Source organism: Zalophus californianus, chromosome 14, assembly GCF_009762305.2.
Source record: "Zalophus californianus isolate mZalCal1 chromosome 14, mZalCal1.pri.v2, whole genome shotgun sequence".
Classification (NCBI taxonomy): Eukaryota; Metazoa; Chordata; class Mammalia; order Carnivora; family Otariidae; genus Zalophus; species Zalophus californianus.
Genome location: NC_045608.1, coordinates 18,085,234 through 18,102,094, shown reverse-complemented (window position 1 = coordinate 18,102,094; position 16,861 = coordinate 18,085,234). Strand labels below are relative to the sequence as shown.

General features: G+C 48.1%; 1 protein-coding gene across 7 annotated transcripts in view; it reads right to left on the bottom strand.

Annotated features, from left to right (window-relative positions):
• ACACB (acetyl-CoA carboxylase beta) overlaps window positions 1-16,861 on the bottom strand; it is a 135,112-nt gene that overhangs the window by 60,926 nt on the left and 57,325 nt on the right. For 6 of the 7 annotated variants that reach the window (XM_027575604.2, XM_027575606.2, XM_027575605.2 and 3 more), the window contains 13 exons: window positions 16,197-16,335; window positions 13,722-13,831; window positions 13,427-13,508; window positions 12,069-12,167; window positions 10,505-10,614; window positions 10,289-10,399; window positions 7,715-7,924; window positions 7,297-7,467; window positions 5,434-5,595; window positions 3,932-4,095; window positions 1,617-1,767; window positions 1,403-1,506; window positions 346-427 (listed from right to left, as the gene is read on the bottom strand). In XM_027575604.2, the coding sequence (XP_027431405.2) occupies window positions 346-427; window positions 1,403-1,506; window positions 1,617-1,767; window positions 3,932-4,095; window positions 5,434-5,595; window positions 7,297-7,467; window positions 7,715-7,924; window positions 10,289-10,399; window positions 10,505-10,614; window positions 12,069-12,167; window positions 13,427-13,508; window positions 13,722-13,831; window positions 16,197-16,335 (1,695 nt within the window). Of the gene's footprint in view, window positions 1-345; window positions 428-1,402; window positions 1,507-1,616; window positions 1,768-3,931; window positions 4,096-5,433; window positions 5,596-7,296; window positions 7,468-7,714; window positions 7,925-10,288; window positions 10,400-10,504; window positions 10,615-12,068; window positions 12,168-13,421; window positions 13,509-13,721; window positions 13,832-16,196; window positions 16,336-16,861 lie in introns of those variants that run through there. The other variant, XM_027575610.2, reaches the window with a different exon arrangement.

Here is a 16,861-nt window from a genome sequence, read left to right as displayed (position 1 = left end):
AAGCATGAAAGAGATTCTTTCCTGGAGACTTCAAAAAGACGAGGGCCCAGCTGACACCTTGATTTTAGACTCTGGCCTCCAGACTCTGAGAGAACACACTTCTGTTGTCTGAAGCCACCGGCTCATGGTACTTTGTTACCTGAGTCCCGGGACACGTAGCTCCGCTGTACGCTGTGCGTATTGCTCAAGACTGCACGTGCCAAAACCCAAAGTGCTTAGGTTTCAAGGGCACGGGACTGCCTGGGGAGTCCCAGGACCCATGCATTGAGCAAGTCTACTCCAGAAAGAAAAACTCCCACCAGCCTCCAGAGTGCTAGAGACATCCAAGAAACCCGGGGCCTTCACCTTGAGGATGTACTTAACACCTCCATAAATTAATTCCACATCCACGATGTTCAGCAGAGAAGCTGCAGGAAGGACCTGGCCCCTGAAAGAAAAGACAGACTCTCCGTCGGCTGTGGGAATGAACGAGAACACTAGGGCCACCCTCTGGATTTAAACAAATCACCCAGCTCTTTGCCTCACCCTCGCCTAAGCACCAACACATCTGGCTGTATTGAAAAAGCTAAATCTGATGAAAAGGCACGGAATGGGACGTTGCTCAGAACTTAAGGGAACAGCACTTGCTGAAGGGTGAGAAATTTCAAAAGGGCTTTCCAGGAAGCAAAATCCCGTAACGCTCCTTCTCGGAGAAAACTCCCCACATGGGAAGGAAAGCGACACACGTACTGCAACCCTATTACTCTGCATAAGCACAATGACCACATGCTAACGGCTCTTGTCTTTTTAAAGTTGTTTCGGTAGCTTCATTTGCCCATCACAGTGTCTCTGGGGGTGATTCCTGCCTCTACCCCAGGACATTTGGCCATGTCTGGAGATATACTTGATTGTGGTGACTCCTGCTAACTTCCCACAGTGCACAGGACAGCCCCCGCAATAAAAAAAAAATCAATCAGCTCAAAATGTCAAGGGGGCCGGGGCTGAGAAACCCTGGCTCACCCTAATAGTGAGCACCTGGCCGCTTCTGAGCTGGTCCACTTCACTAGCCATGCCTGACTCGGGTGAGGGTCCGGAAGGAACATTTGCAGAGCTGACCTAGCACCCGCTTTACTTCTCAAATCCACCTCCTCTCTGAACTCAAGCGCTATGGAGTACCTTACACAAGTCAGCACGAATAAGCCCACGGCGATCTGCCTACTACCGGCTGCATTGAGAATCCCCCCCAACTCCCCCACCCCCCCACCCCCCGGCCAGTGGCCTCCTCCCAGGCAGCCTCAGTTCACAGGAGAGGAATTTCAGAGGTAAGCACACAGGAGGGACTCCCTAATTGTCCCATGGCTGGTTATCTGCCTTACTTGCCACTAACACGCATCCCACGGGGGGGGGGGGGGGGACAACCTACCTTTCCAGCGAATGTAAAAAATCCGTCATGCATGTTCTGAACATCGCGTCGGCCACGTTCAAGGCTCCGCACACCACCCCGAGCATGACATCCGGCTTCTCGGCCTAGGAGAGACTCCGTGCTTCAGTGTCAGTGGTGACCAAGCCCACAGAGAGGAGGGAGGTGGGGAAAGGGGGCTCCGTGACCCCGAGGGGAGAAGCGTGCAGCTCCCCACCTGCACTTTCTCGGCGATGAGGTGATCCAACCAGCCTGTGTCGATGTTGTTGTTCTGGAAGCGCTCGGTCTCCAGCAGGTTGATGAGATACTCCACAGTGGTCCTGAAGTCGCCCCGGATGGACAGTTCCTTCAAAGCCACCACCATGTTCCTTGAGGGGAAAGGTACATGGATTGTTTTCCAAATTAATATACGTGTCGACAGAGCTCCTGCCTGGTTCTCAGAGAGCCCAGAATAGCACAACTGAGAGAGGGGCCTGAGTCCAGCAGCCCATCTGTCAATCTCGGCTCCAGCATTTGCTGGTCAGGCAATCTTGGGCAAGTGACTTAACCGCTCTGTTAATTATTATTAACCACTGCCGGTCTCTCTGCCTCTCTGCAGCTGGACCTACTCAAATCCCCATATCCCAGAGCAGGTGCCACCCCCTGGCTGTCCACATAGCTGCTCTGTGGGGTATGCACGAGGTGCATCTACGGAAGGCCAACACTGTTACCCCACCCAGGGTGTGGCGGTCACCTGTCCGCATGTGCTTGGTTGGTCACCACCTCCTATTTCTCAGAGGGGTGGCCTCTCCCCAAAGAGGGCTTCAGTCCAAAGGGCTGAAGCCCCCACTTCCTAGGAAATAACAGGGAGAGTGTTTTGTACCAGAGAAAGAGGCATTAGAACCATTCCCTACCTGGGAGAGGAGAGCTTTTACACCTGCCATGACGTTCCTGCATGTATTCAGCAGGTGTGGCAAAGGGGCAAGAACAACCCCAGTTCGGGGCCAGGGAAATAAAGATGCAGTGAGGTCAGATGAGCACGTCAGTAGTCTCGGGAAAGTCAGGTGTGGGACCGGAGTCTGCATGTAAGCATCAGGCTATTGGGCTCAAGGGTGACCAACTTGTTCCAATTTGCTCAGGACGTGCCCAGTTTTAGCAGTGAGAAAAATCCCAAATCCTGGGACACCCTCAGTCCCAGGGAAGCTGGCACAGCTGATCCCCCTGTATTAGACCCTATGAGCGGCACCTGGGTGGCTCAGTCGGTTAAGTGGCCGACAAGATTTCTGCTCAGGTCATGATCTCACTCACGGCCATGAGATCCCCTGCATTAGGCTTTGTGCTCAGTGGGGAGCCTGCTTAAGGTTCTCTCTTCCTCTCTCCCTCTGCCCCTCCCCACTTGTGCTCTCTCTCAAAAAAAAAAAAAAAAAGCCAGAATTTTTCCCTCTGAATTCTTTTAAGGTCCATACTCGGCATTCCCAGCATAGGACGAGCCACAGGCCATTTCCATCAGAGATCAGAGCGGGCTGGAATGGCTGGTCTCCCTCTCCTTTCACGTTTTCACTCAGCATGATTAAAACTAATTACATAAAGCTGGGAAAGAAAGCCCACTCATCAAAATCACCCAACTCAATTTAATTCATGACTAAGTGCCCTAGTGGCTGGATTTTGATGCTTTTTATTATGTTTTAAATTTTTAAACTAAAAAAATTTTTTTTTTACAGAGAAAGAGAGAGACTGAGGGGGTCAGAGGAGAGAAAATCCTAAGCAGGCTCCATGCTCGGCAAGGAACCCCATGCAGGGCTTGATCTCATAACCCTGAGATCATGACCTGAACCAAAATCAAGCCAGATGCTTAACCAGCTGAGCCAGCCAGGCACCCCTAAAGATTTTATTTTAAAGCAAGCTCTACACCCAATGTGGGGCTTGAACTTACAATTCCGAGATCAAGAGTTGCATGTTCTACCCACTGAGCCAGCCAGGCGCCCCGATTATAACGCTTTTTAAACAAAATGTCCACAAAGTCTTTGGGATTTTTCACTCTAAACATGAGAATGTTTAAACACAAGAATGTTTAATTATAAAGTGAGCTGGTTTTCACCTTTTTGCTCTCCGGGCAAAGCAGGAAAAATGGAAGATGTGGGTGTGTTGGGATTTGGGGACCCCTTTGTCAACATGGGTTTCTCCAGGACCTACTTATACGGTTTAAATTTAAAGAAGTCCCCTCACACACCTTTTTCTAAAAAAGCTCTAGTACTTGGCACCTTTTAAATTGTGGAATCCCCTCGAACGTTCTTTGGCTCTCCCCCAAGTGCGACCTGTAATAAGCTCAAGACCAAATGACCTTGGTGAGCTCATGAGCTCCCTTGACTTCATGCATCTCAGATACAGGAAAAGGACAGACTTCGCCCTTGGACTTCAGCGAAGGGCATTTAAGACAGGGTCTGCTCTGTGATTCACTCCTCTACCTCCTGAAGTACTGCTGCATCTGAGCCCCAGGCTTTTAGCTTCTGGAAGGAAGGAGGGAAAGAAGGCAGGGAGCAGGGAGATACTAACGAAATGGCCTCTTCCCGGTTCTCCCCCCAGGAGAAGCAGTGCCCGAACTGGGAATCAGCAAACTCGTGTAAGCCACCAGCAGCCGCCACGCTGAAGTAACCCCACACGTTCTTGTTGCTCCGGAAATTCAGTTCCTGAACCGTTCCAGAGCTTGGCTTAAACCCCTAGAGCCAGAACAGCAAAAGCAAAGTTGCGGGGTCAGGGAATCATCACACCAGATATATTTGCATCAGAATTAAATCCCAGACAAACCCAAGAAGAACCCCCACCGTAACCCAAAGCTTAGTGTGATCAACAGAACGTTGATCTCTCTCACTAGGGGTGAGGGTGTACCCGTGTCAAGACGTCCATGCATGCATGTAATTTTTACTTTAAAAAAAATATATAAAAATAAATAAACCACGTTGGGATGGGGGGAGGAGGTACAGAAACAATAGGGGGGAATGCCGTTCACTGATGGAACTGAGTGCAAGCTCATTCCGGTTTCATAAACTTGACATTGTCAGTCATAAAAAGTTTAAGTGAAAGAGAAGAGGGGTTGGATTTCGAATTCTGGGATGACGAAAAAGCCAGCAGATAAAGAAATGTGATGCGAACAGACACCTAATTTGCTTATGGAGGGCGAGGATGGGGCAGAAGGCCCATCCCCCTGAGTATAATTTTGGTAAGGGGCGGGGGGTGGACGCGGACCCTCTCGCTGGGATTAGGGCTCTTGACGTGTGTAGTCGAGGCATCCGTTTTGAGAGATGGAGAATTTCGGGTGCCCGGGCTATTTCTACTCCGAGTCCCTTCGTCCTCCCCAGCACCTGTACACAAGCCAACATCGCCCTAAAAAATTCCCATTTCGCTTGTCCACCACCAGAGTCCATTGTTTGCAGCCAAAGATGCCAAGCTGATAGAGCTACCCTAGCTTCTAATTCTTTAATTAAAAGGGGACGAGGGGGAGACAAACCTGTCTTATCCCAAGTTTATTAAATGTAATCATTGAACAATGAGGTTGTGGTAGGTTATGGAGATGATGTGACAGTCATCCATAAGTAAGCATGTGAAGTGTGACAGATACCAGCTGGCTGGTTTCTCGAGGCACAAAGAAGAACAAGTCACAGAGGAACTCCTTACAAGGGACCAGACTCCAGGAAAGAGTACGGGGAGGGGGGCAGCAGAAAACCAAGAACCCGGGTTCTAAAGCTGGCTGCTTGCCCCAAAGATGGACGTGGCCCATAGGGTCAAACCGTGGGGCTCGGTCACAGCCTCAGCAGGTCGCAGGCATGAAGCAGGACCCTAACCTCTCGAGCTGTCCTGTCCATGAGCAACGAGAGGCACGAAGGATCTGCCCTGGTGCCTGGCACACACTTCCCGTCAATAAACCACTGCCTTCCCACGCCACGGTTTCCCTGTCTGTACTCCCAGAAGCCTGGGCGTCTCATCCAAAGCTAACATTCAGGCTCTGCCCCACACCGGAAGCCTGGGGATGGCAGGTGTGAGGGCCCCCCAAAACTTGCCTCATCGGGGTTCTCACTGGTGATTCTGGCCGCGATGACATGGCCTCGGGCGAGCGGAGGGTTGGCAGGAGTGTCAAACGAAATGGGCGTCACCCCCCACGGTGACTCTCCGTAGAGAAGCCTGATATCCTTGAGCCGGTGCAGCGGCACCCCCATGGCAATCTGAAATGAAGAAATCCACCCCGTGGACTGTCAGTCCCCACGAGCACCCTGACCCCCAGACATTGAGCATACTGCTAGACGCCCTGGAGGAAGGGGTGCAGTGAATGATCTTAGGTATCCTGAGCACCTGCTGAGCACACGACACTGTGCCACACAGTGGCAGGAGAAGCAAAGCAAGAGAAAGACAGAGGGGACGCCCGGGTGGCTGTCGGTGAAACATCTGCCTTCAGCTCAGGTCGTGATCCCAGGGTCCTGGGATCAAGCCCCGCATCAGGCTCCGTGCTCAGTGGGGAGTCGGCTTCTCCCTCTCCCTCTGCCCCTCTTCCCTGCTCGTGCACTCTCTCTCTCTCAAAGAAATGAATAAAATCTTTAAACAAAATAAGAAATGTAAAAAAAATTTTTTTTAATTTTATACTTTTAATTTTAGATAGACATGCAGTGGCACGTGGTTTATTTCCCAAGTGTCATCATTTTATATTGTGGTATTGTGCCAGAATGATCTTGTTTTCTTTCTTTTCTTTCTCTTTCTTTCTTTTCTTCCTTCCTTCCTTCCTTCCTTCCTTCCTTCTTTCTTTTTCTTTCTCTCTCTCTCTCTTTCTTAAAAGAATGTTGTTGTTCTTAGGAGGTCCTTTTACTCAAGTAGAGGCAAAGCACCCTGAAGGTTCAAGTCAAAACATCTCTCAAAAAGTTAAGCCAAAAAAAAATACACTGAAACACGAATAGAAAGAACACAAATGCAGCAGAGGTTAACGACCAGTGGGTCGAAGCACAGGGGATGGGGGGTAACTGTGCGATCCTTGTAACATTCCTGAAATTTTCCTAACTAAAAAAAAAGAGACAAAATAGAAAACAATAAAAATGCTGACGGAGGGAGGAAGGCAGGCAGGAAAGGAAGGAGGGAGACATACATTCATACATTTTTAACATTTGAGTTCCCATTCATGCAGGAGTTGCTAACTCTGGGTCATGAGTTCTCAATGAGGGCGATAGTGCCCCTCAAGGGGGCAAATATTTGCTCTTGGGGATGAAATGATCTTACTCTGTACATATCAGTCACAGATATATCTACAATAAAAACATACAGTACATCTGTGATATTAAAATTTTATAAGGGGCTGGAGCGCCTGGGTGGCTCAGTCGGTTGGGCGTCTGCCTTCGGCTCGGGTCATGATCCCGGGGTCCTGGGATCGAGCCCTGCGTTGGGCTCCCTGCTTGGTGGGGAGCCTGCTTCTCCCTCTCCCTCTGCTGTTCCCCCTGCTTGTGCTTTCTCTCACTCTTTCTCCTGCTCTGTCAAATAAATAAACAAAACTTTAAAATAAATAAAATTTTATAAGGGGAGAAATTAGGGGGGAAGTGTCTAAAAAGGTTCCTTACGGGGACAGTAATGAAAAAAGGTTGAGAAATACTTCTCTGGCTCTGTGAATGGAGAAGAGGGGGTCCACGAACGCCCTGGAACTGTACAAAGCATTTTTTTTCCCCCAGGGAGAAATCCAACAGGTTTTTGCCTGTTTCTCAAACAAAGGGCCACACAGCCAGACAAAGGTGACGAACCACTCCACAGAAGGTTCTCCGCCTGCATGGTTCTCGATGCTACTCACACAACACACTCACTTCCCCAGGGACAGCCCTCCAAGAGGGGAGCAGGACGGGGACCCCGGCCCAGCTAGAAGAAACCCCAGGGCTCTGCGCCCAGGTCCTTGCCTGGAGCTGGGCGGCTGGCAGGTTGACATCGGCGACCATCTCTGTGCAGGGATGCTCCACCTGCAGGCGGGGATTCAGCTCCAAGAAGTGGAAGCTGCCATCCTGGCTGTAGAGATACTCCACCGTCCCCGCGCTCACGTAGCCCACAGTCTTGGCCAGGTGGACGGCACACTGCAAAGACACAGAGCCTGAAGGGTCTCCAGTGGTTTTCTTGAATCATCTTCACACGGGGCTGAGTAGGTCCCCCACCAAACGCTGAGGATCTGCTGGGCATCCTTTGGGACCTCAGAGATCGCACTCCCTATGATGGGCCCAGGGTGTCTTCGTGGACATCCACCCCGCACTGGCAATGGGGACGGACGGTAGGGCGCTCCTGCTGGCTGGGCGGAGCCGGCTCTCCGGCTCTGCAAGAGCCCACCTGCTCCATGAACTCGAACACAGCTGGTATGGCGATGGTGGCCGGTGCCTCCTCGATGATCTTCTGATGCCGCCGCTGGATGGAGCAGTCACGCCCGAACAGGGACACGGCATTCCCATACTGGTCGGCGAGGATCTGGACCTCCAGATGTCGGGCGTGCTCGGCCAGCTTCATGAGGAAGACGGGGGAGCCGGGGATCTCACTCTGCACCTGGGGGGGGACAGCAGAGTGGCTCGATTTACCCTGGGGGACCAGGGCCGGAGCGAGAAGTCCTCTGAAGATATGTCCACGATCCTGCTGATCGCTTAGCTTTGTTTTACCTCTCTCACGCGAACATGCCTTTCTCCTTGACGTTTTAAGTCCAACACTGTCAAAATACATCATGTAGAAGGCGGAATTTCCCCACAATCCCATTTTTCTAAAGATAATGTGCTGTTAGGATTTGGGCACATATTGGGTAAGAGTTCAGTGTGGTTAAGAGTTAACTGGTTAAGTTAATGTGCTGGTAGGAGCTGGGTACACACTGGTTTTCTGCTGCACCTTTAGGAACACACAAAACACATAGAATGTTCTTTGAATAAAAACAGGATGAAAACGTGCCACCCAGCAGCTTTCTTTTCCTCCTCCTTAAATAGTACTCTCTTGGCCAGTTGTCCATGGTGGAACCTACAGACAGACTTACATCGTTCTTTGGATGACTAAAAGTTCAGAAATTCTTAATGATATAAAAAAAAAAGTGTTCACATAGAATGATTTCTAATAATTTTTTTTTAAAAAGCAAGCTGCAGTAATATATGGGATGGCCCCGCTTATATGAAAAATAGTAAAACAGAGCTGTTATGAACATCTATATAAAAGTATATACAGAGGTGCCTGGTTGGCTCAGTCAGTAGAACATGCGACTCTCGATCTCAAGGTTGTAAGTTCAAGTCCCACGTTGGGTATAGAGATTACTTTAAAAAATTTTTTAAATCTTTTTAAAAATTCTTAAAAAAAATTGGTTACGTCTGGGAAGGGGAAGAAGTTCAGAGGTGGTGGTAAAAAGAGAATTTCCCTTTTTTATGCTTAACATATCCCTAAAGCGTTCGAATGTTCCCATAAGAACATTTTCAAATTGCACCCTCACAATCAAAAGAAACATGCTCGTGCGTGGGTAGGGGCAGTGGGTATATGGGACCGCTGTACTTTCCACTCCATTATTGCTGTGAATTGAAAACTGCCCTAAAGAGTAATTTTAAAGAAAGGGGGGGAAAAAAAAAGTTTTTAAACCTACACAACCCCTAAATGTAATGGGGGATCCAGGACTGGATCCTGACACAGAAAGAAGAGATTAGTGGTGAGATCTGAGTCAGGTCTGGAGTTGACTTAACAGAAACGTATCCCTGTTAGTCTGTTAGTCGTGACAAATATGGCAGAGCTAACAGAAGATGTTAACAATGGGAAACCAATGGTAGATAGGGACTCCGTGCTACTTATGCGACTTTCAAGTAAATAGAACTTCTTCCCCCGCCAAGTACCACAAAAACCTATCCACCCCAGTGGAGACACGTGATAGTGAAACCACTACTTTATAGAACACTCATATATTGCCCAGAACGGTTTAATTGGTAAACCTTTTTAGAAAGCAATTTATTGACATGTTTTTGTAAGTGTATGTGCATGCTATTTAACTAAGTCCTTGGCACGTAGTCTTTACCCAAGAAAATAATTCAGAAGAAGAAAAAAAAAGCTAAGTATTATTTATGTTCCATGTTCTATAATATATATTACAGATATTATATATTATTATGAAATATATTGTATTATAGTCATAACAACAGAAATGGAAATAAGCCCCACATTTCACAAAAAAGGAAAGGCTTGATAAGGAAAACTACAGACACACCAGGAGTATTACACAATCGTCAAAATAATTACAAAGATTGGAATGACACAGAAAACATGTCCGTGATCTACAATTCAGAATTTTTTTAAATGTAGCACAAAACACTATGTAGAACGAATACAACTCTTTAAAACATGCACGTGAACAAGGTCTAGAAGAAACCCTAGAAATTATAAAATAGTTGCATTAAGAATGGAAAGATCGTTAGCCTACCCTTTTTCAAACCTTGCCAACGGGCAACTGTAACAGGCATAAAGTTTTAAAAGTGAAAACCCAGCTACAAATAAGTAAATACATGGTTCACTCCTACAACAAAAGCCAATCATCTGGAAAGGTTAAAATACCAAGACTACTAAAATTTACAAAATGTCCCATCTTCCAATAGACGTGGATACAGTCACAAACAGATAGATACTCTGGCCCTGTATCTCTGAAATCATTTAAAACCACGTGGATTCACAGGATTGAACATCTAAGGACATGGTGTATGGATCAACCCAAACCAGGGACTTCTGTGTGTGAAAACGTACACGTGTGCTTCGGAACACAGCACAGCAATATTCCAGCTCCCATGAGTGTCCTGTTGACTTCTGACACAGTAATGCTAATCAAAATAATCCGGTGGCCAACAGCTAAATACACGCAATTCCCACAGATATATGGAAAAATGCTCAGCAAGAAGAGCTCACTTGTCTGAAAAGGATTGGGAAGTCCTCAGCACTCTCTGCCTTCCGGATTCCTTTCCCTCCACCACCTTCTGATGCTTTGATCATCAAGGGAAAACCAATTTTTTCTGCCACCTGGGGGTGAAGGACAAACAGACCTCTTTAGAAGGTAGACAGTTTCCAAGCTAAAAGGACAATGAGAAGGTTCCAGCACCTTGGCCTCCCAAGCCCTGCATTTACCTCTAAGCCCTCATCTATATCTTTCACACAACCCTGGTTGTAAACATCTTCTGGGACAGTGATTCTTTTCCCCTGCTGCAGATCATCTTCTGCCCATTCCACCATCAGACCTAGAGAGTCACAAAAAAAGCTGAATCCTCCTAAGGATGGCAGAGAAACACGACACAGAAACCACAGGGCCTCTCCTCACCAACGCCTCTCTAGACCTGGGCGCTGGACCAATAGTATATAGACATGGTCCTTCAGCTTCCCACAATGGCTTTTAATTTTCTTAAGGGCTGACTCAACCTTGAATGGGAAATCAAGCTTAAGAAATTCAGACTGAGGGGCACCTGGGTGGCTCAATTATTAAGCATCTGCCTTTGGCTCAGGTCATGATCCCAGGATCCTGGGATTGAGCCCTGCAACGGGCTCCCTGCTCGGCGGGAAACCTGCTTCTCCCTCTCCCACTCCCCCTGCTTGTGTTCCTGCTCTTGCTCTCTCTCTCTGTGAAATAAATAAATAAAATCTTTAAACAAAAAAAAAAAAAGGAAAGAAATTCAGACTGAGCCTATCACGAACAACCATATTAACCTGAACTGAAAAAAATTCCAATTCTACCCACTGGAGTCATTTATATGTAAATCACTGTTTTCTAAAACCCTGTGAAGATTAAAAACAAATAAACTTCCCATTCCGAATTTAAAATTCCATCTTTGGATGAAAAAAATCAAATTGGAGAGGAAACTCCTGAGACTTTTTCCTGTTCATTTTTATTTTATCCTAGAAATTCTACTTTTCAGAATCTATCCTAAGGAAATGATTAAAAAGTACATTGAGATTTAGCTAGTAGACTATCAAGACTCCATTACTTTTAGTATTTTTTTTTTAAAGATTTTATTTATTTATGTGAGAGAGAGCCAGAGAGAGAGCAAGAGTGGGGGAGAGGGGCATAGGGAGATGGAGAAGCGGACTCCCCGCTGAGCACAGAGCCCAAGGAGGGGCTCAATCCTAGGACCCTGAGATCATGAACCAAGCCAGAAGTTAGACACTTAATCGACTGAGCCACCCAGGTGCCCCTATTTTTAGTATTTTTTAAAATTAGAGCAAAACCACCTGGAAACAACCTAAACATCTAACATTAGAGGACTAGTTAAGTAAATTATGGTACATGTATATGGTAAAATCCTATGCAGATATTTTAAATGTCATAAGGTGTATTTATTGACATGGAAGGGTTAGTGAGAAAAAATAAGTCACAAACTATAGCAAATATAAGATCTCTGGCTTTTTAAAGGATGTGCATAGAAAAAAAAAAAACGCTGGACAGGTAGGCACCTAGAATATAACAAATGTTATATTCAATACCAGGTCATAGGATTATGGATGATTTCTATTTCTTTTCTTTTCTTCTTTTTTTTTTTTGGTAATTCTATATTTTCTAAGCTGTCTACAATGAAACTGTACCACTGCTTTAATAATTTTAAAAAATTTTAAATGAAAGAATAAAAAGGGCATACTCCTGTCACCCCCTCTGCTCATATTGGTGGAAGAGATCCCCCAAAGTGAAGCTCAGGCCACTTACCACTTCCACTCCAGGGCAGTGTTGGGATCTGCAGCGTCTGGGCCACAATGGTGGAGGCGATCTTATCTCCCAAGGCCCACATGGCCTCACTGGGAGGGCCTGAGGGGTCAGGGACAAAGGGGGAAGGCAGAATCGAGTTAGTCACAAGCCCCTCATGGCCGAGTGCCTGCCAAATGCACAAAGAAAAGTACTCAGAGGAATTTAACATCAAGTCGGGGAAGGAAAAAATCTGTTAGTCGGCTACTTCATCAGATGTGGTTGAAGTCTGCTGTTTTTAGTACATGTGGATTGTAGACCTGGTGTGAGTTATAACCTAAGCGATGTGGCATACACAGAATTCGCTTTTCAGGAAGAAGGCAACAAGCCAGACCAAAGGTGGCAAGCTAGTACCTCAAAAAACTAGACCCTGGGTTAGCAAACTTCTCCTATAATGAGCCAGATGGGAAGTATTTTCCGCTCTGTGGGTCTGCTTGTCTCTGTCACAAATATTCAGCTTTGCCAGTGTTGGGCCAAAGCAGCCATAGGTGATACATAAATGAATGAGCCACGCTGCTGTTTCAGTAAAACTTCATTTACAAAAGCAGGCAGCGGGCTGGACTTGGCCTGTGGGCTGTAGTTTGATGGCTTGTGGGCTGGATCACCAAGCTCCAGAGGAGCTAAGGGATAATGAGCGTCTCGTGCGCAGCCAGTCAAAGACTATGGGGAGAGAAAATATAAGCAAGCACAAGTTACTAGGCAGACCCTTGGGATATCAGGTGTTGATCTGTACTGAGTTGCTTCAAACACGGTGTGTGTTGGAGGCCCAGCATGAAGGAACAGCAACAGGGATTTATTGTGGATGGTAAATGATTCCCCTACATCATGCAAAGATGTCAGACGGCATGAGAGCACACCAAGTTTACAAATGCAAACCCTAAAACAGACCCCATAGACAATAAGTATCATTTTTACCTCCTAAGTCATAGAGCTGAGGGACTCTGGTCCCAAAATGCTAGGGCATTCCAAAGCCCGGAGAATAGCCCAAGAAAGGCGTGGGCTTATCAGAAATGTGACCTCCAAACCCAGACAGAAATCTGAACGTGGCTGGTATCTCAGTGCCAGCACGAGCACGAGCAGAGGGTTCTGCTTGTCCCGCATCCCTCTCCCGTGGGACCCATGGCAACAGTTCCCATGTCCCTGGGCTGGCCAACCGCCCCTCCCACCCCGGACCGGCTTGCTCCTGACCATGAAAGGCTGAGAGGTGGGGCTATCAAACTGACCTCCACCTTGCAGGGCTACACTGGAAAGAGAACGTGACCTGACAGAGTGTCCCGTCAACGCCCCGATTCCCCCGTATCAGACGGCGACACTCACTCTACCTAAGAAAGCAATCTCATGCTTGCACAGGAGCTCCGGCAGTTTGGGGTTTTCAGAAGCATGGCCCCAGCCAGCCCACACCGCCTGTAAACATAGAGAGGTGGGAATGAGGAAGTTCCTTCGAGAATCCCCCTCCCGTCACACACCGAAAGCTCTTCGCGGCGTCGCATCAGCCCTGGATTTCAGAGTCTTGCAGGACCTGGAGCCTCTGGCCCTTCCAAACTGCAGGAGTGAGTTGCTCCACAGCTCAGAGCATCATCCCCCCAGTGGGCAGACTGGGCACCCCCTCCGACTTACCTGCACGGGGATTCTCTTGGCAATGTCCACAACCAGCTCCACGTTGGCATAATTGTTGTTGTTGGGCCCTCCTGGGACAGGGACATACTGATCTGCCATCTTGATATACTCTGGAATTAGATGAGAAAAGGAAAGAAAAACTGGGGGGCTGAAGTTGACGGCATGACTACCTACAGCTACTGAAAGGAAGGCCAGAAATCCCACTTCTAGGAATAAATACGTCCTAAAAAACCCTAGTCATCAATGAAGCCGAAGAGTGACGTTAGGAGGATGTCCAGAAACTGAGAAGTTTCTGTGGCCGCAAGGGAAAGGTGTGGATGATCATGTGAAGACAACTGCCCATGACTTCCACTATGGAAAAATATAGAGGCATCAGGACAAGGGCTGGAAGGGAACAAAGAAAGAAGGAAGCAAGCTATCAGAATGGTTGGGATGAGAGGAGGGGGTTCAATTAATCCGTATTTCCAGTTTATCTTAATATTGTTTTGCCATTAAACAATACAATGTTTTTTGTTTTGGGGGGTTTTTTTAAGACTTTTTTTATTTGACAGAGACACAGCGAGAGAGGGAACACAAAGCGGGGGGAATGGGAGAGGGAGAAGCAGGCTTCCCGCTGAGCAGGGAGCCCGATGCGGGGCTCGATCCCAGGACCCCGGGATCATGACCTGAGCCGAAGGCAGATGCCACCCAGGCGCCCCTACAATGTTTTTAATCATGGTGAAAAACAGGTAACATAAAATTTACCATCTAACTCATTTTTCCAGGGTACAGTTCAATAGCATTTAGCACATTCACATTATTGTGAACCAGATCTCTAGAACTTTTGTCTTCTGGCAAATCTGAAACTCTACCCATGAGACACCTCCCCTTGTCCCCTCCTGCAGCCCCCAGCCACCATCATCCTTCTGTGTCTATAAATGTCGTGACTCTGGGGACCTCATCTATGGGGGATCCTAGAGGATTTGTCTTTTTGTGACTGGTTTCTTGCACTTAGAATAGTGTCTTCCGGGTCCTTCCATGTTGTACCATGTGATAGGATTTCCTTCCTTTTTAAGGCTGAATACAATACAATGTTTTGATCTTAAAATACTCATGCCCTTTAGGCCAGAAATTCCACTTCTAGGAATAAATACGTCCTAAAAGACCCTAATCATCAGTGAAGCCGGAGAGTGACGTTAAGGGGATGTCCACCGGGCAGTGTTTTGAAGTGTGAAATGCTAGACTCGAGCCAAAGGCAAGGCTTAGTCTCTCTGTACTATGGAATTCTCTGGGATCCTGAGAAGAAACGGTGTGGAACTTTATGTGCAGGTCCTGAAAGAGAACCAAGAGTGGCATTTCCTTCCAGGCTGCCTGCCTCCGATGTTTATGGAACACGAGAGTATCGGCCGCAGGGGAGGTCCCAAAGGCGACCGAGTGAGAAGTCAGACAAGCTCCATCTCGTCCCTGACTTTTTCTCTACTGTCAGAAAAGATAAACAAGAAAATAGACACAGTAACACCAAGCTGGGGTCAGCGCCAGGGCCCTCTGGGAAAGCCACATGGGAGGACGCGACCAGTAGGTTGGGGCAGGGAGGGGTGGAGTCCTGCTGTGCCAGGAGCTTCGGGGAAAAGCACTGTCAGCAGAAGATCCAGCATGTTCCAAGGTTCTGGGACAGGAAAGAGCTCAGCTGGCCCAGGAAGCGACAAGGCCAGCGTGGCTGGGACGCAGGGTTGGAGGGCAGGGGCACTGGATGGGGCCAAGAGGCCGGCAGAGCCACGTCATGTGGCACCTTAACTGGCCTGAGTGAGGACCTGGAATTTTGGTCTGAGCGTGATGGGAGCCCCCGCACGATAAGGCTGTGGGTTCCAATCCTGCCTGAGCCACATACTGGCTGTATGACCCTGGGTGAACGATTTCTGTCCCTGTGCCTCAACTGCGTCATCTGTAAAATAGGGTTGACAATCAAATCTGTCCTCTGAGTTAGAAGGAGGCTGCATCTGTGCAGGGCTGAACCCAGGGACAGCACGGCAGCCTCTTAAGCATTTATAGAGCTGTTGACAGGACCTGAGCTGTGTTTTTAAGAAATCTCTTTGGCTACTGTGTGGATAAAGGTCTGTAAGGGGATACGATTGTTCAGGGGAAAAAAGCAAATTGTCCAGTAGTTATTTATAGAATGACCTATGTGAATAGACATAGAAAACAAATGAACAGAAGAATGCATGACTGAAGTACAATACAGACATCTGCAGAGGAAACACCTGGACGAGGAGAGGCCCGTCTGCTGTAAACATGGACATTTCTCAGAGACGGGATTTCCACTTTGTATAGTAACCATTTGCATTTTTAATTAAAGAAGGAAAGGCAAGTAAATGTGGGCTCAGGAGGGGTACCCTGGGACTCTGGGGTCCAGGGTGGACTTGCCTGGGTATAATGGAAGAGGTGAGGGCAGGTAAGGACAGGGGGTGGCAGAAGGGGAAGGAGTCAAGGCCCAGGTACCTGCATTGGCCTTCAGGTCCTCTGGGGTCACCATGACTACAAACCGGATGGCCCGCTCGTTGCGGAACATCTCATAGGCCCACCTGCGGATGGAGCGCATGCACTTCACGGCGGCGATGCCATTGTTGGCGATGAGCACCTGGACGGGGAAAATGAGGAAGGGGCCAGAGCTGCACACATACCTGTGCTGGAAGCTGCATGCTACCCTGGGGTCCATGTCACAGCTGCAGAGCCTCCTCAGGTACCTCTTTGCATTTTTACAGCACACAGCCTGGCAGAGAGGTGCTCAAAATCTGCTGGCTGCATGAATAGATGATGATCAAATGGGTGAGTGGATGGATGGATGGATGGATGAATGGTCAGGTGGAGGATCGAATGGATGGTTGGAGGGGTGGGTGGGTGGGTGGGTGGGTGGGTGGGTGGATGGGTGGGTGGGTGGATGGATGGATGGATGGATGGATGGATGGATGGACAGATGGGTGGATGGATGGGTGGGTAGATGGATGGGTGGTTAGATGGATGAATGGTCAGGCGGAGGATTCAATGGATGGTTGGAGGGGTGGGTGGGTGGGTGGATGGATGGATGGATGGATAGATGGATGGATGGACGGATGGATGGACAGATGGGTGTGTGGGTGGGTGGATGGGTGAATGGGTGGGTGGGT